Source organism: Siniperca chuatsi, linkage group LG11 (genome assembly GCF_020085105.1).
Source record: "Siniperca chuatsi isolate FFG_IHB_CAS linkage group LG11, ASM2008510v1, whole genome shotgun sequence".
Classification (NCBI taxonomy): Eukaryota; Metazoa; Chordata; class Actinopteri; order Centrarchiformes; family Sinipercidae; genus Siniperca; species Siniperca chuatsi.
Window position 1 is genome coordinate 12,944,537 of NC_058052.1, and position 23,332 is coordinate 12,967,868.

The following is a 23,332-nucleotide window of genomic DNA, read 5'->3' on the forward strand; positions in this document are numbered from 1 at the left end:
ACAGCAGCGAAGCAAAGCTGGAATATAAGTGTATCAAACTGGGCCCATGGCACTCATGAATCTTTTGGTGTCTATATTATAAAAATGTTTAAGAACCCAGGTGATGAGGAACTAAATATTTCATTAAAGGTTTCTCTCGGTTCTTAAGATCTGCCTCAGTCGGCAGTGTTTGGTGTGACCTGTTTGGCTCAAATCCAGGATCTCCAGATGTTTGTAGAACCTGAAGCTGCAACAGCTGCTTTTCACACCTCGACACGTAAATGATTCATATGCTTTGATTCCACAGGAAGTAGAGTGTTCCTGGTAAATTCATGGTATGAACTGAATAGCATAGAGTAATTTGAGACTTAACTATTGAGGTAAGTCATTAGTGAAAGCTGAATTACATTTTACTACTCTTCAGTTTGGGTAACTGTTGTCACAGGTTTGAAAGTGCTGTTTGTTTCTTTGGAAGCAGCAGGTTAAAATTATCTTTCAACAGTTTATTTTCATTGTCCACTCATTTGAGAAGAATTTACACAAACATTGCAATTAAATCCACCAATAAACTGGTGCTGCTTGGTCTCATGTTATTACAAGGTATCTCCTATAGTGTTTTATTATATCCTTTAGGTTGTTATTATTTAGTATATGGCCTTGTATGTTCTGCAGAATAAATAATTTCAATTGACTTGAGTACAGTAGAAACTGTGCAACCTTAAAAGAAGGAAACACTTAATCCTGTTGTCTGAGTCTCAGGACATCGTTTCCCATAAAGATTACAATCTGTTTGGTTATACTGCACTGTAAAAGGAAACTACATTTAATACTTACAATAGCATCACAGTAATAATATAATTTATTACCTTTAGAGTGCTTCAGAGAGGAAGTAAAAAGATTAAACAAGGGGATATAAATCTTAAAAAGTAAAAAAACAGGTATAATAAATGTGGCAGTCAGTAAGAAGGCTGTGTGTTTTAAAGACATTTTAAAAAGGGGTCAAGATGCTGTTAATCCTGATGTGGCAAGTTGTTTCAGGATCTAAAAGCCTTTAATGATGAGGGCTGTCCTGTTCAGTTTAAGGTTTGGCCCTTTATAAGACTCTTGGATAATCTGAGAGGGGGATGCTAAAACATCTGCGATTCAGAAGTCAGAAAGACACTCATATGGCTTTCCATGCACTGCTTTACAAGGATTCAGAGGATTTTAAAATAATCTAATTGCAGGGGGATGGAAGAAGGCTACAACTAGCTTGTAATGTCATTTTGTAATTTCCTTTTTCTGCAAGTTTAGTGGCAGTCTGGAGCAACTAAAGAGCTAGAATTTATACAAGTGATTACAATCCTCAAAATTAGATTCATTATCTATATTAATCTTTCCAAACTGTTTTAGATAAAGATGAATTCTAAGCTTAGACAGACTGAAACGTAATCGGATTTAAATTCATGCTGGACTTGCAATGATATTAAATGTACAAGATAGTGAAATATTTCTCGAGTAGAATGGTACATTAATCCCACCCCTAATATTTATTTTGGATCACTACAGGGATCTAAAATCACTGGGTTGCATTTCATGTTTTTCCCTTGGCACAGTGGTGAGATACTGGTCATTTCAGGCTTGTTTGATAGCTGCAAATATTGACATTTCAAAGAGTAATAAAAGTGTATGCATCTGTTTACGCTCGGTGCTGTGGAGCTACAGACTTGAAAAGTAAATGAAAAAAATGATATTGGCTCTCTGAATGCTGCAATGTTTTATTTTTCACAACACATGGAGATCTTCATATTAGCATGGGTATTTATATCTTTGTTTTATTCTTCACTGCATTTATTGTCTTCATTACTTTAAAAGATAATCAACCAACCACATGCAGCAGATTATCCTACAGTTCTCTGGGTTATAAAACTAGTCAAAACATGACAATCACAGGAAGCTGCTTTCATTAAATGTAGTCCAGACCTTTGCCTCGTATTAAGTAGCTCTGACAGGTGAGTCATTTTGCTTATTTTACTTGCAAAGAATTAAATGAAGATTGCTTGGGAACTAATTATCTTGTCAAAATGTATTAAATACAGAAAAATATCTGCTGTATTGATTATATCCATCTTCACATTAATTATTGTAGTTTAAAATACTCCATTACAAGCAAAGGTCCTGCATTCAAATATATTATTGGATTATTATTACTGATGCATAACATACAAGTGGCATAATGTTGTAGTTGGAACTCATATAAATCGATTCATACAGTATACTGTTGGTTAGTATAATCCATAACAATGCATCATATATTATAAGCTGATCTTGTGTTTTGCATGTAAAATATTAATCTATAAAGTAGCCCGGTGTACTTATAGCTGCCCGATAAATGAAGTGGAGTAAAAAGTACAATATCTCTCTCTGACATGTAGTGAAGTAGAAATATAAACTAGCATAAAATGGAACTAGAAAAGTGAAGTACCTCAAAATTGTACTTAAGTACAGTACTTGAGTAAATGTACTTAGTTTCCACCACTGCAATTTATGAATCCGAGTATCAAGATACTGTTATGCTGTTATGTGGATCTTGTAGTCTCACAAAATAGTTTTTTTTAAATAATACAAACTACTCAGCACTGGTGAGAAAGAATTACCTAATGTTATGTCCATTCATTGTTTTGCTGGCTTACTTTCCCTTTAATGGATGTTTTTTAATATATCAAAATATTCTCATTAAACCACTTCCTTGATTCAGAAATAAAAACATGAGATACTCTTGCTGTCTCTCTCAATGCTCTTAGTCTCCCTTTTGCTAAAAAAGAACAATACATTTTTCTAGTTTTGCAGTTATTAAGATTTAACAGCACCTTATTAAAAATGCACCCATTCATTTCACTCTGCATAGCAAAATATGGGCAAAGGACAAGCATGGAAAGCCACAAAGTAAATGAAGAAAGTATGGATTCCATCACAATATCAAGCTACAGCTTTGTAGTGATGAACAGCATGTTCTCTTCTTAAAACAGTCCTCGCAGTTGCTTATACATAAACAGACAAATCACAACAGTTTTTCCTTGTGTTGTCACATAAGAATATTTATGCCTCAGGTTTCCACCCCTGTGGTGAAAGAAAAGCACCAGAGACTCGGGTGTGGCAGCTGCCTACAAGCCCTACAGCTTTACTGTAGCTGCCTCCAGTGTTCAGCTCAGTATTCACATGTTCTGTATCTGGACCACAACGAGTCATTCCAACGGGCAACACAGAGGACACAGTTCTCCACTTGTGAACAACATTTTCATTCTGCTAATTGTTACAGTGAGCACTCTCATTTGGTTTGAACCAACATGGCAGACAGATGGTGTATTACCCCCTCAATGAGTCCTGAGAGTGGCTGCTATTGTGCAATAGGATGAGCCAACTGTTTGAAATGAACATGATAATCATACCATGGAGTCGTTCAGATTAAAATGACTTGGTGGAGATCAGGAAAAAATGCCGATACTAAACACTTGGTTTGTGAAAGTCAGAGAAAGAGAATGGAGCAGAGTTGTCCCAGTTGTATCTTTGCTGTTCAAAAATAGACCAGTTGCCCTCAAATACCAGGATAGAGGACAGACCATGCACAATTCACATGCTATTTCAAAGTAAAAATAACAACCTCGTATAAGCTGTTGCCTAAGCCGGTTCATCCACAGCTGCTGTTAGGTTTCCAATAAATAAAGCAAAACTGAGATTCAGAATATTTCCAGTAACTCATCCAACTTCAATTACACATCAAATACACACTAAATGATGAGTATCTTTAGAGGGCTGTGTTGTAACATGCTATGCATTAATGGGTTATTATTTTAGAGAAATATTTGATATACCAATCCAGTTACCCATCAACATGTCTAAACATCAGATCGATCTTGAAATGATAAAGATTTGGCGACACCTGTGATTAATGGTGGTGACAGCAAGTGCCTTTTACAGTAATAACACTGGTCCCTGAGTTGCGGTCGAAAGACACACGTGTTGACCACTGGGGGAAGCAAACATGCCTTGAGCAGCTACTGTACGTTGTCAGAAATAAGAGCAACTAGTATGTCTGTTTATAGCGTACCAAACCATGGGCTGAGAGGATTCCCCACATTCAACAATACTTGTCTTCTTCGTCACGTCCAATGCATGCATCATTTCCTGTGAATCCATTGTGCATGTGTGTGCAGTTTGAATCCTGCACAGGAAGAGCAGACTCTTCCAGTAACAATTAAAACTACTACTGCTACTACTGTTTGTGCTGTTGTTGTGTGGCGTTTCTTTTTCTTTTCATGCAGCTATGTTTTGCTTATGTCCCCATGCATATGCCCAAATGAGTATTTGTGGCTGACGCTCCAGCACTTCAGGCAGTGACTATCTGGCCTGTCGACACATGCTGCTAAATGGTTTTTCACTTAACATTCTGTATGCACAACGCACTTGTACAAAGGCCTCTAGAATTGTGATTTACAGGAGTGAACTTATGACTCATGAGTAACACGTATTATGTTCTCATAAGAGTCTTGATAAAATCATGAGAGCATATGCTGAACACAGAAACACTGCAACTGTAGAACTTCGCCAACACTGACTCAGACACTGCAGACACTGAAAAACTCCACACACTGAATTACCACAGGCTTAAATAAATATGTGTCAGACTCTCAGCAAAGCCTACACATCATACAGTATGCCTGTAAACCCTACAACAGCAAAAAAAAATAGTTAGAAAAGTGAATGTGCATGCCCACTTACATTATGGTGCTGTCCCACAGTGCACAGTAAGGGTTCATTGTTCCCTGGAGGGCAGGAAAAGGACAAAATGTTTACCAAGTAAATTATGATGATAATTGATCAACATTATTATCGCCATCACCATCATCATCATTATAAATCAACTGCATATTTATGTAGATCTTTTGAAAATGTGCTTCATGGATCACATGTAAACCATAAATTGGAGTGTGGAGTATACTATCTGAGACACACACACTTGCTGACACCTTCAGAATTACATGCACTTTATCTCCAAGATGAATAAAAAGGCCTGGATCATAAAAGGGATTGTCCATGTAATTATCTGACTGCAGCGCACTCTCCTGACACCGGGTGCTTGCAAATTAATTACCGAACCAATTAACCACCATTGTGTGTTGGCTAATGGGAGGTGATATGTGCTGTGGTCAATGAAGAACATTCAGTCAAGAGACAAAAACTCTTCCTAGAGTGTTAAAAAAAAAGAACCTTTAATCTTTTATACCAAAACTAACATGAAAATCAATATCCATAGGTCCAAACAACATATTTATGTGTTGATCCATATGAAGATGTCGGTTACTGTGATTCAAACTGAAAAGAATGACTGTGGTGCTTACATTTGCCAGGTGAGCCAGTTCAATCTCCAGGTGGGACTCAGTTGCCTTGGGCTCAGGTCTCACAGTTACAGCAATGACCTTGGAGTTCACAACTGTGTGGTTCCTGAGTCAAACAAAGATGCCCAAAAATTAGAAAATGAATTTAATGCTTTGAATGTCCCTGTCACACACTCTTTAATTGTCATTGAGGGTCAAATGTTGAACAATCTGCTTCATTTTCCAACACAATGTGGTAGAGAGGCTCATGTTTGATATATGCACTTAACTGTATTAGCATACTGTATATCCCTATATATGTGAGCTTATGGGTATAAAAGGATAAATGTCACACAACATTTCCAGTGTTCAAGGCTTTAACCCTGATTTTACTTCAAACACCTGAGGTCTCTTTTTATGCTCTGTGAAGAAGCATTAACACTTAAGGATTAGGTTTAAGTGCAGTCAGTGAGACTTATGTGGGATCTATAAGGAACACTGGTATTAAAACCTGATTTGGGGTTTCTGAGAAGATTTTGTGCACATATTTTTAATTTAAAGTACCTCTCTGCTGGCTTATCTAATAATCTAAAATTTAGAGTGCAAGAGTCCTTCAAATTTATTTTTAAACTAGCTGATTATTTGTCTATTAGTCCAAGGTATTTTCTCTAGTGAGCCTTGTATTGAACACTAACCCAAATATCAAACACTCAACAGGAGGATTGTAAAAGCTGCCCATTTGACGTCAAAGCAGGATGTTTGCCGGTAATGGTGTTCAAAACATCCAAGCAAACCAGAAAATGGAGTGTACAAATCAAAGGCTCGCCTGAACTGAATGAGATGTTCCTTTATATCCTACGCTTTTAAAATCTGGCATTATAGTCCTGTTTCAAAAACCATCTCCAGCTATTGTATAGTTGACAGAATATTCTTTTTATTAGAAGCTGAAATCCATGAGCACTTCCCACTAGGAAGAAAACTGTCAACTCCACAAAGGAAAGTAGAGGTGAGACTGCAGCAACCCCGGTCCTATCAGCACCACTTAAGCTGAGAATATTTTTAAATGACTTTTTCATACGGTACAAGTCAGTTTTCTGGACTTATTTTAAAATGGAAATCAATGGCGTAAATGGATAAATTCTTAGGTTCTCCACTCACTCTAAGTGCACTTAGAGACTTCTGACATTTGGTGGCAAAAAAAGTTAGTTTCTACTTTGAAACTTCACAAGCTTAAAATTTGGCAATTGGAAAGTCCTCAAGTCTAACAGTTGAAACTTAATCTGGTTATCATCCTGTTAGTTTGGAGAGGGTGAGCTTCAGCATCCCATTTTGAGCTCCGCTCCTCTCCACATGTGCACAGAGGGCTGCTGCTCCACCTGTGACAGCCGGTCTGGCCGGTCCTGGAATGACCGCTCTGTCCTTGGGACGTCGATGCCAGAGACTTGTTGATTGGGGTGTGACACCAGGTGTTTGTTTGGGACATCCCGCTGCTTTTCCAGGCACTAATGTCATCCTTAATTAATTACGTATTCCATGCTGCAGTGAATATGTTTCATTTACTCAATTATAGTTAACACAAACACACTAATTACTCTAAGTTTTATATAGGCAAACATCTGTTTGTCAGCACTAAGAAAAGAATTTGAAGAATTATACATGAAAAGTATCCTTAAAAGTCATCAACTTTAACTTAAAATGACATGTACAACAAAGACAGTACAGGAAAAGTATTTGGTTTTCTCTTTCTCTCCTGTTGAAACTTTGAATTACATGTCTTTGAAGTGGAACATTTCAGGGACACAAGAGTCAGGCACAGCCTGTTTTTAAGACTTGATCTACCACTGTGAATAAAAATGGACACCTCTGCAGCTTCCAAAGGATTAAATCTGTCTCATATTTCCTCTTGCCAGCAGACCAGAAAATACAGACAAGGATATATGCTGCCCTTACTTTGGTGAAGGTAGCATGAGTCCAAGAGTCTTGTAGAGAACTGTTCCCAAAATGAAGACAGGCGATCCTTCCATATCTACAGGGGAAAATGAACAATTACTTTACACTGTTGTTGGGTTTTTATACTGATAGACTTCCCATTTTAATAGTATCATCATCATCATCATCATCAGATTTTCAGTTAAAAAATAAATATTCAAAATGTCCATACTGTATATATTTAATACTGTAAGTTTTCCCTTCCAATAACACGGCAAACTAATTCAGAGGAAAGTTTTAATTGGGAGTATCACTTGGCTTAAGTAAACCTGCTAGTTTGCAGTGCCAAAGCAGTTTCTGCCAGTAACACTTTTTTGACAAGGAGCACTTTTCGCAACTTTTTTCAACAGGCTTTGTTGACTCCAGTAAGAGAAGTGCTAAAGTCTCCTGTAGAATCAGCCTCTTACACTGTCCAAATGAGAGTGGCTGGGATTAAGCATGTGGCACAGATTCCTAATCAATCCCTTGTTTTGTTATCTTTGATATATTCCAGATAAGACTGATTACAACAATTAACCAAATTGTCTGGCTCTGGATTGCGATATACAGTGGCGACTGGCAGTGTTTGAAAGGATGCTGAAAATGCTGAGTCGGTGGAAAACTCTGTGACTGAACAAGCACAGGCAAGCAAAGTGGCTTTGTTCAAAGGCTTGTAGCATTATTTCACTTTCCCAAAACAAGGGGTGGTGTAGCATAAAACATAAAGAAAATACCTTCTGCAGAAGACTGATGAGTCTGTGGGAAAGTCTTATTCTAAGTTTTCAGACAAATCAATTCAACTAAAATCATTGAGCTTTTGCTGAAATGTCAAGATATTTATTTTCCATTTCTCAGCAGTGGCCAATGAATCCATCATTGTCTGTTGACTATGCATTAATCCTACATTTCTACTACAGTTTCCTCTGCAGATTCTATACGTGTAACTGCAAGTTTTACAGAAGTTTACAGAAGTAAACTCTACACATATATATTCTAAGACAAATAAAGGTTGTACATTAAGACTGTGTATGTGGCTAAAGAAAGATGTGCTGTACTAGAAGTAGAATTGCTCTGTGAAATATATTCAGTCACATACCTGCTGACTGGGAAACAAAGAGGCCCTTTGGGATGACCACTTTATCTTCGGAGTTCCTGGCCCAGTCAACCATGCCTTTACGACCCTTCATGGGGAAGTTGATATCAGTCATCACAGACACTGCTGGAAGTCGCTGGATGCTGGCCACTGCAGAATTCAAACAAACAGACCAACGAAGAAATACTGATGATCAATATACTTAAGACAATTTATGAGTTTGTAGATGCAAGAATTGGAGAATCATGCCAGTTCCATTTACCAAAAAGTCAGCCTGTAATGACAAATTCTCTTTCCCATGTCACATGATTTTCCTGTCTCGTACACACTTGGTCACACGTGAACTATGAAGTATGGAACACACACACACATAGATGCATGATTATGTGATTTTTGGTATTTTTGTATTAATGTGTTTACATGCAAAGTATTTATGTATGCTGCATAAATACTGTGTGTTACCATCATTTTCTTTCAAAAAATACAAACGACTTTGAATCCAACTGTTATATCTGGTTATTCAAAGCTAGGGTAGGTAATGTATTTCAGAAGCATGTTTTGTTGTATTTGTTGAAATTCTCTTTACATACTGACAGCAATCAATAAATCAAATGCACTGAAAAACAAAAAAAAAGGAAGAAAAATCCGGTATCTGTGGCTCTCGCAAGCCTGTAATGAGCCCATCTGAAATGATTGGCTGGCCTACCTGCCTGTCTGTCTACCTACCTACCTGTGCGCACTCTGCCCATGCACTCATTGCGCATGAAAATGTGTTTTGGGGGAGTGGCTTTGGAGGGAGGCCTGAAGGGAGGGGGTGGGATTTTTTCGAGACCACTCTCATGTCTATATGGTAAATATGAAGCTGAAGTTACCTTAGCTTTGCATAAAGACTGGAAACATGCGGAAACAGCTAGCCTGGCTCTGTTGGAAGAAAAAAATAAATAAATAACGCCTACCAGCTCCTCATTAATTAACATGTTATATCTTGTTTGTTTACAAAATATTAGATCAAGTTGTGGTTGAGCGGAAGCCTATGTGCTGGGCTATTTCTTGGCTGGAAGCAGTGACCTCGGACAGAGTCCGGCTAGCTGTTCTATCCTTCTTCCAGTTTTTATGCTAAGCTACGCTAACCAGCTGCTGGCAGTAGGTTCATATTTGCCACACAAATATGAGAGTGGAATCAATTTTCTCATCTGGAAACAAATAGGAAACTATTCCTTTAAGCTGCTGTTTCGATGAGAGGAGCTGTCTGCTTACAGGAAGTGTGTAAGACAGGTTTTGAAATGATACCATGTACCAATTTTCTATCTTTATTAAATTAAATGAAACTCATTGTGTGTCGTGAGGCTGAAAAACCTGAGTTGTCAGCTGTGTAGCAGTTGAAAAGTTTCACTTTGCTGTTCAATCTGTTTACGCCCTAAAAGTGATGTAATATTGCAATGTAACATCACTCTGGACAGAGAATTTCATGTTACCCGTTTTCACCTGCTAAATCTCTGCTTGAACATTGCAGATTATGTGTCAATATGAGCACGACAGAGCTAAAATGTTCATCCTTTGGAGGTTGTGCAACAACACCTCTGCTTTACTCTTTAAAGGCACAATCTGTAATCCAAATGTAAACAAAAAAAAATTACTCCTACGACCTAGGTCCAAAACACAGGATTTGAGGCTGCTATTGCTCCCAAACTGAGAGGCAGATCTTTAAATACTCTGGCTAACACCACACAACAATGATATCTAGTTACCAATGTATTCAGATACTGTTAAAGATTTGTTTACATCTGTAATGTTTGAGTTGACAGGTCTATATTTTCAGTCATCATTTCATTTTCATAAAGTGAGAAACACAGAAATACTTATTTTCATTTGTCAAACTGAATTGTTTATGTGAATATACAGGTCATTTATATGTCAAAGAAATCCCCAAATGGACTTTTGCATGCATTCATGTACATATTTACTACAAAGTGCAAATCAAAGCTAGAACTGGCACCTAACAACTGGTAGACAGGTAATGTCCTTAACCACTCTCTCCTTTTCTCACCTCCCTGCTTAGGTACCACAAAAGGCCAGTCCATGCACTGAGGCAATGACAAGGCAAATTCCCAGGATCAACTGAAAAGGCCTCAGCATTACAAGGGGAGGATAAAGATGTACTGTTCTCTACCTGGTATCACATCTAGTCCCAGTCAGGTGGTGCTTCAGCGAGGGGAATCTGAGGCTAATCCTACCATTGATGCATAAGCTCTATTGTTCTTTGTGCTCTGCCAATAATACAATTTGAATCCTGGCAAGGCTCCATGTTTGAGTGAAATCTGTGACAGAAGTGTGTTTCAGATGATCCAGCAGCGGGCTTGAAATCACAGAGGACCGCGAGACCCGGAATTTGCAAAGAGGCCTGTTCACAGCACCAGATGTTGGGAGCAGCAGTGGTAAGTATGTATGTGTGTGTGTGTGTGTGTGTGTGTGTGTGTGTGTGTTGGTGGTTTTAGTCGCAAGTTCTAGGTAATTCTGCAGGTAAATGGAGCTTTGCACTTGCCTGATGGGGCTAGACAGCACAAATAAAGTGATCATTTAGGATTGTGATGCTGTTGAACACTGATTCAGTGCACTGAGAGTATTCTGTACGGCTCATTTTCATAAGAGGGAATTATAGCATTGCTCATTACGTCTGAATGCGTTCATGAGAGGTTCAGCATTAAGTAAACTGTCGAAGTCAGACAGCACAAACATTTTGCACAGAAAATAAATTAATGAGCATTTGCAGCCATTGTATGTGTGTGTAATTGCAATTAATCACTATTAATGTCAAAACATTCACTCGACCATGAAGTACAGCCTGACAATAGACAGCCAGAACAAAAATGTCAAAAGTGCATGATGTATTTCACCTTCAAAGCGGTGTTTAATTTTCTATCATGTCCCAAGCTTCACTTTGTCCTCCAAGTGTTTGCTTACAAGGAGGGAGAATAAGTTGCTGGAGTGGAGAGCCTTTTTGCAATCAAGGTTATTTGACTAAAAGTAGGAGGACAGAGGACGATGCCCCGGTGACAGCCAGTATTTATCTAGGTGTCAAGAGGCTGCCATAAATTAGTGACGAAATGATGCCGCAATATCTTACTCAGCCAGATGCTCTCTACTTGGCTTCCACCGATGGATCCACAAAACTTTCCATTCCTTTAATCAAAAGAGCCACGTGGCCACGAAGGCACTGTGGTGTGAGCTGAAATTACTTTGTGGCTGGCTACCACAGCCTGTGCTGTGTCCAGGGGTAAAATAATTATCCTGAAAACTCTGTGGTCCATGTCTAAGTCGTGTATTTTCAAACTAGAGTTTGGTGTATTTCCAAGTACACAGTAAAATGGGACTGAATTAATGCACCTTATATAAATAAATGCCCTATTTCTTTAAGTGTGAATTTTTGACCATAAAGCAGTACATTTTTCTGACATTTACAACAAACAGGTAAAAGATGTAGTCATCTTTCATCAACACCCAGTAAGGTTGTGGTTGATTCTAGCCAGAGGCACTTCATTACTGCTACATCTTCAAATAATTGCTCAAAAAGTCATATGGCCCCTCAGTAGGCCTGTCACAATAATTATGCTATCGACTCATCGTACAACATATATGATATGTAATTATCTCTTGAATTTTAAGTTAATTAAAATGGTGGACTTGGATTATTATGCTTATCATTATATCAGTGCCATAAAATGGTCTTAAAATGACAATAATATAATTTACCGCAATTATTATCATATATCGTCCAACAAAAGTAGTTATCGTGACATGCCTACCCATCAGTGCTAAGATTTTCCAAAAAGCTGCTTCAGAAATCTGTCTGCCTCAGTCCTGCATCACCGAAATGATAATCACGCTGTACTTCCAGCATTCACACACTCTTACTAAGAGGTTCACACATGTTCCTCAAGAGTTTGATGAAAAATAATGTGTGCTTTTTAGAAAGAGCCATCACAAAACTATTACATACAAGATACATACATAGCCCCCAAACCTTTCATGGCCTTAAATTACTGTATATTGAAAATTCATGTTCAGTCATCATATTTATCAGTCCTTTTCTCTTACAAGAGTTACAAAAGAAAAAAAAAGCTTCTTTCTATAAACATCAAGCCTTTTAATGGGTTGAAAATGTACAGGGTGCAATGTACCAAGGGCGCAGGTTTGCATATGGAGGGTAGGGACAGTATTTTGAGAGGACAGAATTGTCCCTATCAATATTTGAGCAAACGTGTTTGCATTATCTGAAGTGAGTGAAGTCATATTAGATAACTCCGATGTGCCCTCCCAGAGACTACGTCAAATTATTGGCTGAGATAGATGTGGCCATTGCTAAGCTGTTGTTTCAGAACAAAGGACAGCGCTCTCTCTCTCTCTCTCTCTCTCTCTCTCTCTCTCTCTCTCTCTCTCTCTCGTTGACTGTCCCTTCACTCCCCTGTCGTTTCCCTTCTGTCTGTGGATTGCTTCTACAATGGGGGGAAAATGGAATCAGGGCCAGAAGTTCTATTTACAACCACGAAAAGCAAGCAGGCTAAGAAACCGACCTAAGTGACATGTTCTGTCTGTCTATCAATCTCCTCTGCTCCGTTTCAGGACTATGGACAGCGCCGCACCTACACACTCACCCCCTAATTTAGTCAGACTCATTTCACCATTTCACAGCACAAACGCCCACTTGCTTAGCTGTGGGGCTTATAGTAATCACATGCCAAAAATATTTAGACACCAAAAAGCATTAAATCACTTGCCAGCATACTGTGCATCTACCAGTATATGTGGGGCTTGCTGATTTTGATAGTGACAAAGAATGTGCCCGGATCCAATCAAATAGGTGCAGGTCCCAATCTGGGAGGTCCCGGATCCTGCTGGAACAGGATCAAATCAAGCGTTGGACAGACACCCTTATGTTGTTGTTATTTAGCCTTTCTGAGGGTATTGCATCGTTAAATCAATGAATTTTATTTTAACAGCCCCCTCAGTCACTTCATCTTGGCACCAATGCACCACTATAAAGGATGAGAACTACAAAGAGTTTTCAATATAGTGTGCTAAGATGAAAAAAATGTGTGTATGTCAACTGAATTAACCTTAAAGAAAGGACAGGCTGTCTGCTTTATTAGTAAAACTGGCGATCCAACAAAGCTTCAACTCATTAACACGGTGCATGGAGTAGTCAGGAAGACGTCAGTCAAACCTAGAGAACTATAAGAAGCAAAAAAGACAACTGGAGGCTACTTGCATTCAAAAAGTTCTTAATGCACATTCAGTTTGAAAGTCATATTCATATTTATTGTGGACGACTGGGAAAAACAATTAACTTAATTAAACCTATACTGTATTTCAATTCAGTAGAATCTATTTATAAATCGGTGCCCCTTTAAATGCAGTACCACATCATATTGTTTGAATTCAATAGAAAATAATGGAATTATAAAACTTACTGAAAATGTGAAAAATGATGGTATTCTTGGAAAATTGTCAGCAGTAAAATATATGTGATTTGCAGAAAATGTAAAATACACATGCAATAATTCCAGTATAGTCCATCAAGAATGGGCCCTGATTATGCCAGTCAGTGCTTTCTTTAAGACTGAAACACAATGCTGAGTTGCACCAACACTCAAGGTTTACCAAAAGATTTTCTGTTATGTCATGTGTGACGGATGGACACGGTTTAATCCATAGTCCCGCAGATTTGTGTGGAGGCCAGACAGGCGTATGGCTGACTAATATAATAAGTCAAGTCAAGTATTTCAAATTCAAGTTTAGCTATGCAATACACACTGCTGCTCAGGGCATTGGTATGAATCTGGATAAAACACTTAACTGTCAATTTAGAGTCAGTTTCATAGAAGAGATTGCATATTGTGTACAAAGCAGGGGTCGTGTGTGCCTTTTCGAGCATATTTTGTATGACTACCATCAAGTCAAATTGGAAGTAGGATAAAACAGGAGAAGGTAACAGAAATATTCTCACATCTGTGAAAGAAGTCATTAATGCTTGGCATTATGGAATGCATTCAAGCCTTATTTCCAAGTGTCCATTACTTAATTTCCCTCTCATGGTGTTTCATAATGGCATTTTGATGGGTGCATTCATTGTACCATGTTTGGTATGCTATTCTTGGGGGTTACCTATTCATCATTATGGAAATCATATACCATAAAAGAGCCACTGAGTGCAAGCGTTTGCTAGAAGTGGGTCAAATGTTAGCTATTGTAAAGAATACAAGGAAGAAACCTCCCTCCTCCAGAGGAATTGCCTACCAACACAGCTGTACATGCTCACATTCACTTGTATGAATAAATCAAGACCGCAGTTCTATTATTCCATTCCGGTTAGACACCATTTATGGCTGGGTAAGAAATGAAATGCCACAGAGACCTCAGATCATGCAAGAGGCTGTGCGACAGATGCAAACAGAACCCACGAAAACATTAGGGAAGAGAAACATTGCTCAAAGACTTTTTTTTTTTTTAAAGAGTGGGTGTTGTAATCTGGACCACAATCAGTGGTGCAGAAAAATGTTTTTTGCAAGCTCATTACAGCTGCAAAGAATAACTTGTAATTTCATTTCCAGTTTTATAGCCTTTTATCAGACACGCCCACATTATTTTTTTTCCTTTTAATCTCACAAGGAACTAACAAACAGTCTTTTTTAATGCTGCTGCACTTCTGCACAACATGCTTTAGGGTACGCTCTGCTAATCATGTCTTTCTCAAAGGACTGCAGTACAGTGCAACATCAGACAGAATTACTTCACCTTTAAATATGCCACAGACATTTTATTTGACTATTGCAAAAAGCCTTTGAAATTATGCATGGATAGAAAATGGCTATGATAAATGAGAAGCATGAGTGTTTAGAAAACAATACAGTGAATAACACAGGTAAAAATAATCTTCTGCACTTGTTATTTTACTATTCAAAACCAATTTGCTTTACACAACTACAAATTACTTCACATATTTATTTAGCTTGTATTACTTCAAATCTAAATCTAAAATATCAGTAGAGTATAAAAATAACTCATAATATAGGAGTGATGTGTGTGTACTTTCTTTATAGCTCTAGTTAAAGAAGAGTTCTCCTCTTGTGGGGGTTCCTACACTGCACGCTCTTGATATTGGATTGGGTATTAAGTGTTTTCATAGGAATTTAGCACATTAAAACCACAAGCTCAGTTTTAATTAACATTATTGATTTGCAGTAATTTTACTCCCCCACCCTTACCACGCACCATTTATCCTAAATTAATGATGGTGAGGAAATTGACACAAGGAGTCAGCAGAGCACAGGGATTATGTGTCCATGTCAAGCAGAAATAAATGTTAAATGAGCTCAGTGGCTGTGGGCTGGGAGGAAAAGTGGGCTGATTCTTACCCAAGTTCCCAGTCATCAAATAGGCATTGTGGAAATCCTTCATGCCCAATCCAACGATGTGGATGAATTCCTCTATGACCTGCATGAGCTCCACTGCTCCGGGATAGATCTGGACAAGATAGAAAAAGACGAGAAGACACTTTCAATTTCAACGCTGCTGCCATGATTTCACAAATGCAGCAGTAGTCGGTATCACTGAATGGATGGCAGTGTCGAGCATAAAAAAGCAGGTCACAAATACACATTAGAAATTCAGGTATATAGTTAACAGAAGTTGTAAAGAACATAAAAACAACAATTTAAATATAAATTTTTTTTATAGCTAAATAAACAGCTAAGCAGTAATAAAACAACATTGGAATAGAATAGAATGGAGAATATTTAGATATTTTGTTTTTTTTTATTTTCTTGTTTTGTAACAGAATCATTTGCACATAATTTTATATAATTTATAATTCATATACAGCAACTGCAATTGAACGATCTAGAGCTGAAACAATTTGTCAATTAATTAGTTGATCAATCTGCAACTATTTTGATAGTTGATTAATTGTTAAAAGTTGTTTTTTAAAGCAAAAAAAAGTTACTGGTTCCAGCTTGTCAAATGTGAAGATTTGCTAATTTTCTTAGTTTTTTGGGATTGTTTGTTGTAATAAATAAGCAAATTGGAATGTAACCTTGAGTTCTGGGAAACTGTGATTGTGGGACTTTATGAGGGACATTATTTTCTGATACTTCTACTACAGATCAAATGATAAATCGATTAATCGAGAAAATGACGGGCAGATGGTCGTAGCCCTAACTGAACCATCCATGTGACATCAGCATCAGAGCTTTAACCACCGGATTTGCACACACAGTTGCTGGTTGGCTTCTCTTCTGAAAGGCTCTGCTAAATCAGGGGTGATTGCCTGGGTTCATGCGATGCTTCATGGACATCAGCACTTAGTGAGAGAATGCAGAGGCAGGAATTCAGCACCATGGACAGCTCTGCGGCTCGACCAGTAACACTGCCTCTCCGGTCAGATCTTTCCTCGAGTCGATGAATCAAACGCACGCTAATCCAATAATTGACCTTCAAAAGATTGGACCACGATCCTGGCTGCCAATCTTCTAGTGATGGGTCAGATCTAATGAAAGGCTTTGATTAAGAGGCCACCCGTTGTGTCCTTTGACTGGGATATTGTGAAGACTGATTGTAGGACTGTGTAGCTGTGGCATTATTACCAGACTCTAACACAGTTGCCACTTTGACAAAGTATCAACTACACAGAAAAATTCTATAACACCATTTCAAAATTCCTGTTAGAGATTTGTGACATGTTGAACAAATATTATTGCAGGACTTTAACAAATGTGTGAGCTCACAATGATGATGTCCGGCAATTAGAAAGGCCTTTGAGTGGCATTTAGCAATTAACACCTCACTCTCAGTTGATATTCAACAAACACCTGAGGCAGGTATTTCCCTCCTCACTAACACCTTGTGTTGTGTGTGTTTGCACATGCCTCTACATGTGCTGCTGCTAAGCCAGGCAAGCTGATCAGTGATGCTGAAGTTGAGAGCCTCTGACACAGCAGAGTGAAAGCCATAGTGGGGGAGAAAAGCACATCACGTCGCCCCTTCCGGCATGTCTGACGCACAGTGCAGTCATGCTCATTCTGCTGGTCTCCATGGCAACCATGAGATGTGAAGGCAGCGCAGGGAAATGGCTGCAGTGGAGGTTCTGTAGACAGAGCTCTTCCTTTCCTTGCCATGGTAACAGTGACAGGAGGTGAATATATAGTGATCTCTGCACAGAGTCAACTCCACAGCCAGTAAAACCTCATAGTGAGGTGTTTCATGTGCATGTTTTGAATGTCCACAGCACGCAGTGTGTGGGTGCTGTGGACATGGGAACTGAGCTCAGAACACTCATTAATGCAAGGAAAGGCAGCAAGTGAGAAAGACTGATAACTGTGAAATCCAAGCATCGTCTATTGAAATCAGACGAAATCGCTTAGCCGATGTCCTCCTGGTGGAGTGCTGAAATGGAAGCAGCACTCCTTAGACAGGTGCATTAATAACTACAGAAATAATTAACACATATCTCTTCTGGGTGTTCAATCACAGAGACAACTTTTCCTATTCCTTTATTTCCTCTTATCTGTCTGTCTCCATCTCTGACACATTCTTACTGACGAAACTGCTCATTTGTGAGCTCTTCCCACCGACAACCTACCTTTGGGGCCTGCCAAACTAAAGCTGCAGTGAGTAAATACCTAATTACTGCCTGTAGAGACAGCCAGGACTGGCACTCGCGGCAGAGTTTGAACTGCCTGCATTCCCCTACCATCTTAGTTGAAGTCAAGGATGGAGAAATGAAGACAAAAAACAGATCTGAATGATTTTAAGTCACCACCTCAGTCATGTGTCAGTGCAGGTGATACCTAATTTAAGTCAATTTACCAGTGAAGGTGACAACAGAGCAGATGCCCTCTGCAGACTCGCAGTCATCACAGATGGTATCTCTGTCACAGTCTGGATGTGCGTGATATCAGGGTTCAGGTTGTCTCAGACACCAGTGGCAGTTTTGAAAACGAGAGTTGCCACCTCTCAAGCTGAGAGATGTGTCCGACAGAGGACGTAGCCAGCAGTCAATCTCCACGGGTAAACAGTGTCGAGAAAATGTGCTGTTCTGTTTTGATCTACAGTACATTACTACAGTGCAGTCTGCATGTCCCTACCTTTGTACTGGATATTGAGAGACTATGTTTTCTTTGTATCATGCTTCTCCATATGATGAAGCCGAGTTTTAGCTGCTGTGGTACAAGCAATAAAACATCTAAACGGTTTGTTTCTATTATGAAATGCATCTGAAGTAATGGTCTAATCACACTGGTTGCCATGATCTGCATCAGCTGGGTGAAACAATGTGTGTGCAGGAGGAGTCCTGCAGTGTTAATAGTTGGAAAGTATCTGTGGCAGTGCTGCTGCCACCAAGTGGAGCTCTGAGGAACTAGCTTTCTAAATGAGGCCAGATGTCACACCTGCTAAATGAACTCTCACAATAATGTGTGTAAGTATAATATTATCTCAACACTAACCTGACTTTTCTTTAACTCTGCTATTCAGATGGGGCAACTGCAAACAAGCTTTGAGTCGATTTTTCAGACACACAACATTCATGCAGCAATCTGAATTATTTACTAAGTGTACAGCAGCATGCTTACCTTTTGCGCGTCTTCCCATTTCTCCTTATTTTCCTCCTCCAGGAGGTTGCTGATGATTTGAAAGAAGTTCTGTAGAGATGATGAAAGGGAAAATACGTAACACACCCACACACAAGTATTACAGGCACTGCAGCAAGATGCTTGCTTCATGACAAATAAACACTATACACTCAAAATGGACTGTTATGGATAATCTACCAACATTTCTGATCGCAGGGATCTATCTCTATTAGGGGATAATGACGGCCCCTGCAGGGCTCAATGGCACAAAGAAAATGTGCCACTGAAACCATGATGGTAAACCATCAGAGAAAAGATGGAATTTGTGGATCACCTCTGACAAAAATACACCTTGAACCCCCTGCAGCTTGCAGCAAACATTTAATGCTAGAGGAGAGAAGCACAAGCTGCAATCAGAAAAAAAGATGAAAGGGAATGTTTGAGCAGCTGTGTGGATTGTCTTCTTCAGCAACGGAGAGCAGGGGCTGCTTGGGGTGCATGCCTGCAGTAGTAATAGGACCCCTGTCTGATCTTTAGCCTTGTTATTTCGTCTGGTCTACAATGTGCCTGAGGGAGTGGCTCTCTCTCTTGACACAGGCTATCTTGTTTTCTACTTGAATGCTTATGCTCCCTCTGGTGGTAATGTGCCCACTTTAACACTGCATTAGCGCAGAGACACATGGAAGGGGTGGGCTGGCTGACTGCTCTCCTGTCTGCCCACACACACTATAGAGCTCTCATAATAACCAGAGACAGGACGCTTTCCTCATCTCCTAGATTTTCCATGGTGGGAAAAGGGCTGAATGGGCCCTGGGTTGCCCATCCATGGCCAGCACATTTGGGTTTTATGTCTGCAGAATATTAGCAGCAGACCGTACACCTTACATCAAGTGGGAACTGTTGATAAATGTGCAGAAAACCATCAGAAAACTAAGGAAAAGAGCATCCCTGACATTTTGTAGTCTAAATACCACTGTGCTTTGGAAGTGCATATTTAAGTGAGTTCAACATTTTTGGTGATTTAATTACCAACATCTTAACCTGAAGTACAAGCTGTATGCCAATTATGTCCTATCACATTCAAAAGATGCTAAAGCTCAAATACTGATGTGCATCTAGTATCACTGATCTGGACATCACTTACAGTATGTTAGATTTCTTGGTTGTTTGGTTTTTCCGGTCTTTCATAATTGTCCCCACATCCACTCCTCCAGGACAGTATAATACCCAACATTATGGGTATTTTTACTATATTCCAGTAAAACATTTTCATATTTAATATGTTTAAAAACTTACTAGTGAGTGGAAACAGCACTGTGTTATGGGACTTTAAAACTAACTGAACTTTCACATTATTAAAGATGAAATAATTTCTGCTTCCATACAGAAAATGGCTGATGGGCAAGACTAATACTTTTCTAATTTTCCGGCGCTATTACTTACATCTCTATGCAGAAGAATGCCAACAAAACAAGATCGATAGAGTAACAAAGCAAGATTAGAAACCCGCAAAACAACTATGATGGAGAATGAGGTTTTTCATTAACACACATACAATATTCAAAAGGTGCTTTGCTGTTACCATCAAAAAGCGAGTAACATTTATTTCCATCCCATTTGGCTCACTCTAAAAAACAGCATGAGCCAAACACATGCCAAAGCATATACACACACACACAAACTAAAACATACACAAATTGTAACAGGCATGCAGGGCAGCACAAAGACCACAAAGAGGCCCGAGAAGGGTGTCTTTGAAAATGACACAGCTCTGAGGACATAAATTATCTTATTGGTGATGAAGGTGGAGCTTTCGCTATAATCTCCATCATCCTATTGAGATAAATAGGATCAAGACTGCAGTCAACCCCAACATGATGAGATGAGACAGCTTAGGATGTGGAGGAGATCTCTTGATACAATAGAGCCACGGGGTGTGTTTGTCAGCCTTTGTGCTATTTCAGACATGCTAGAGAAAACAAAAAAAAACATGTTTTTCTCATATATTCCAGTTTTGGTAGTAAAATGTATCAAACATTACCCTTATCCTAGTGATTATTTTGTCAAAATAGATACATTTGTAAGCCACTATACTATAATATAGCAGGATATGAATATATTTTACAAAGATCCATGTCTACGTGTTAAAATAAACCCTTTGGCAACTTACTTGCACATCATCTGAAGATGGCTCATAGCTGGCTCTCTTGAAGGTCTCCGTCACATTGCGAAGGATCTCTACAGAAGACAGCAGGTCACCAGCGTAGAAGTTCCTCCTCTGGGTGAGGTCCAGCAGGTTTTTTGTGACCTGGGACATCCCATCCCCCGCCAGCATCCTCTGGCCCTTAGCAAGGTGCCCCTGAACCTCCAAAAACAGGAGAAGAAGGAACTTGGGGCAACGGTGTTCTCTGCTGGTTTGCAAGATACATGCTAAGCTACACATTTAGAGTAAATGGAGTGCAAAAAATCAGGAAGAAAGACTCGACTCTCTAAGGCCCTTTATGTGACACTTATATCTAAGCCAGGCCGAAATGTATTCTGCCTCACGGGTGTTTTGAAATGAGCCAATATGAATAAAAGAGTTAACTGGAGCAGAAGACACACATTTAGGCAGAAATTGCACAGCGAAATGACATTTCACATCATTGCACAGGGTTTATGTCCATAAATACACATTCACAGGTGCAGCGCTATATGTGCTATCTCAGCTCTTCTGAATTATTTTATTTTTAACAGTGATGGAGGGTTACCAAAATTACCTAGTCTAGTGGAAGTGCTATTGTGTTTCCAGACTAAAGGCAAACACACTAAAGCAAAAATCTATTTAATAAACCTCTCTAAAATGGACCCAGACGTGAATATAAAAATGATTTTTTTGGTGATCCAGATGTTCCATCATACATGAAATGAAAAAAGGATGAAGGAAATGGAGTTCTTTTGGTTAAAAAATAAGTGATTCTATTAAAAAGAAGATAGGTATAATTCACTGAGTTTCCCTAACTTCCAGTCACTTGGTGATGATGGTCCAATACAAAACTGTAATGAATGTTGGTTAAAATATAGTAAAATGCAAGTGAAGAATGACACAAAAGTGCAAAAGCACAACAAGCTTAAGAAACAAGACAAACTCAGATGAGAACATGCCAGAAACTCGAAGTCATTCATTACAGAGAACAAAATCACTGTTTTCATTTGCTCCTGTACGTAAAAGTGGTTAATCTTTGGTTACAGTGTGATGAGAAAAGGGGGATGGGGAAAACACTGGAAAACACTGGAGAGGTAATTTATGATGCATTGGAAACAGAGGCTGTGAGAGGGAGCTGACTTTGCACCTACTGATTGCTGCAAGTATCTGAATTCATTTGTTATGCATCGAGCATAGCTGGGCTGTTCCCAGAAGGCCATACCACGGTGATCCAAAGAGCAGCGTCGACTAGTGGTGCCTGTAGAGGGGAAAGAGACAGCGACAGATTTCGAGAGGAGAAGGAGCGAGGGAGGGATGAGAGGGGAGTTGAGGATGCAGGAGTAGAAAGAGTGTGTGTGTGTGTGTGTGGGAGGGGGGATTAAGACCAAAGGAGAGGCAAAAGAAAGGCAGATGGAAGTGGTGGAGTGGAGGGAGTTGGATACAGGAAAAGGAGAAGGACGACAAAGGAGAGGAAGACAGAAATATGAATTCTTTTCAAGAAAGACTTGTCTTTTCCCTTTTGTCCATTTCTGTTGCCCATCACTCACCATCAAAATTTGATGCCGGCCATTAAAAAATAAATTTTGCAGTGGAGTTGAGGCACATTATAGACAGAGGCAGAGAGAGGTTTCTGGAAGGAAAGTGCTGCAGTATTTGCACAGAAGTGGTTTTATATCATGAGCAACAGACACAGTCCCATGGCTTTTAATATATGCACTGTGTGCTGTGTTAATAAAACTTACAGTGGATTATTCAAGCATACAGCAGCTCAGCTGTGATAGCTGTCAGGCATTTTAGGCGGTCAGGCAGTGATCCCGAAATAGCAGAACCACCCAATATCCACCCACATCGCCATACACATCCCACATAGGGGTCCAACATCAGTCCTTCCCAGCTGTAGACCTGGTGGAGTGCACTTCACACATCACCCCACCGCTCCAACATAGGTGCTTGACATCCTGAGGAAAACTCCCACAGTACAAAACATTTCCCCTGGTATCTGTGCCTCACATAAATCCTTCTCTCTCTTTCTCATACAGACAGAGAGAGATCAAAACCACACCTCCTACGCCCACCTTCTCCACAGCTACTACCTGGTGAAACGCACTGAAGCCATGAGTGCACACAA

General features: G+C 39.3%; 1 protein-coding gene across 10 annotated transcripts in view; it reads right to left on the reverse strand.

The window, feature by feature from the left end:
* adgrb3 (adhesion G protein-coupled receptor B3) overlaps positions 1–23,332 on the reverse strand; it is a 114,550-nt gene that overhangs the window by 26,251 nt on the left and 64,967 nt on the right. For 7 of the 10 annotated variants that reach the window (XM_044213674.1, XM_044213676.1, XM_044213669.1 and 4 more), the window contains 8 exons: positions 22,356–22,462; positions 21,190–21,387; positions 19,020–19,088; positions 15,807–15,915; positions 8,398–8,544; positions 7,284–7,359; positions 5,358–5,460; positions 4,738–4,781 (listed from right to left, as the gene is read on the reverse strand). In XM_044213674.1, coding sequence (XP_044069609.1) covers positions 4,738–4,781; positions 5,358–5,460; positions 7,284–7,359; positions 8,398–8,544; positions 15,807–15,915; positions 19,020–19,088; positions 21,190–21,387; positions 22,356–22,462 — 853 coding nt within the window. The remainder of the gene's footprint in view (positions 1–4,737; positions 4,782–5,357; positions 5,461–7,283; positions 7,360–8,397; positions 8,545–15,806; positions 15,916–19,019; positions 19,089–21,189; positions 21,388–22,355; positions 22,463–23,332) is intronic. The other 3 variants (XM_044213670.1, XM_044213673.1, XM_044213671.1) reach the window with 2 other exon arrangements.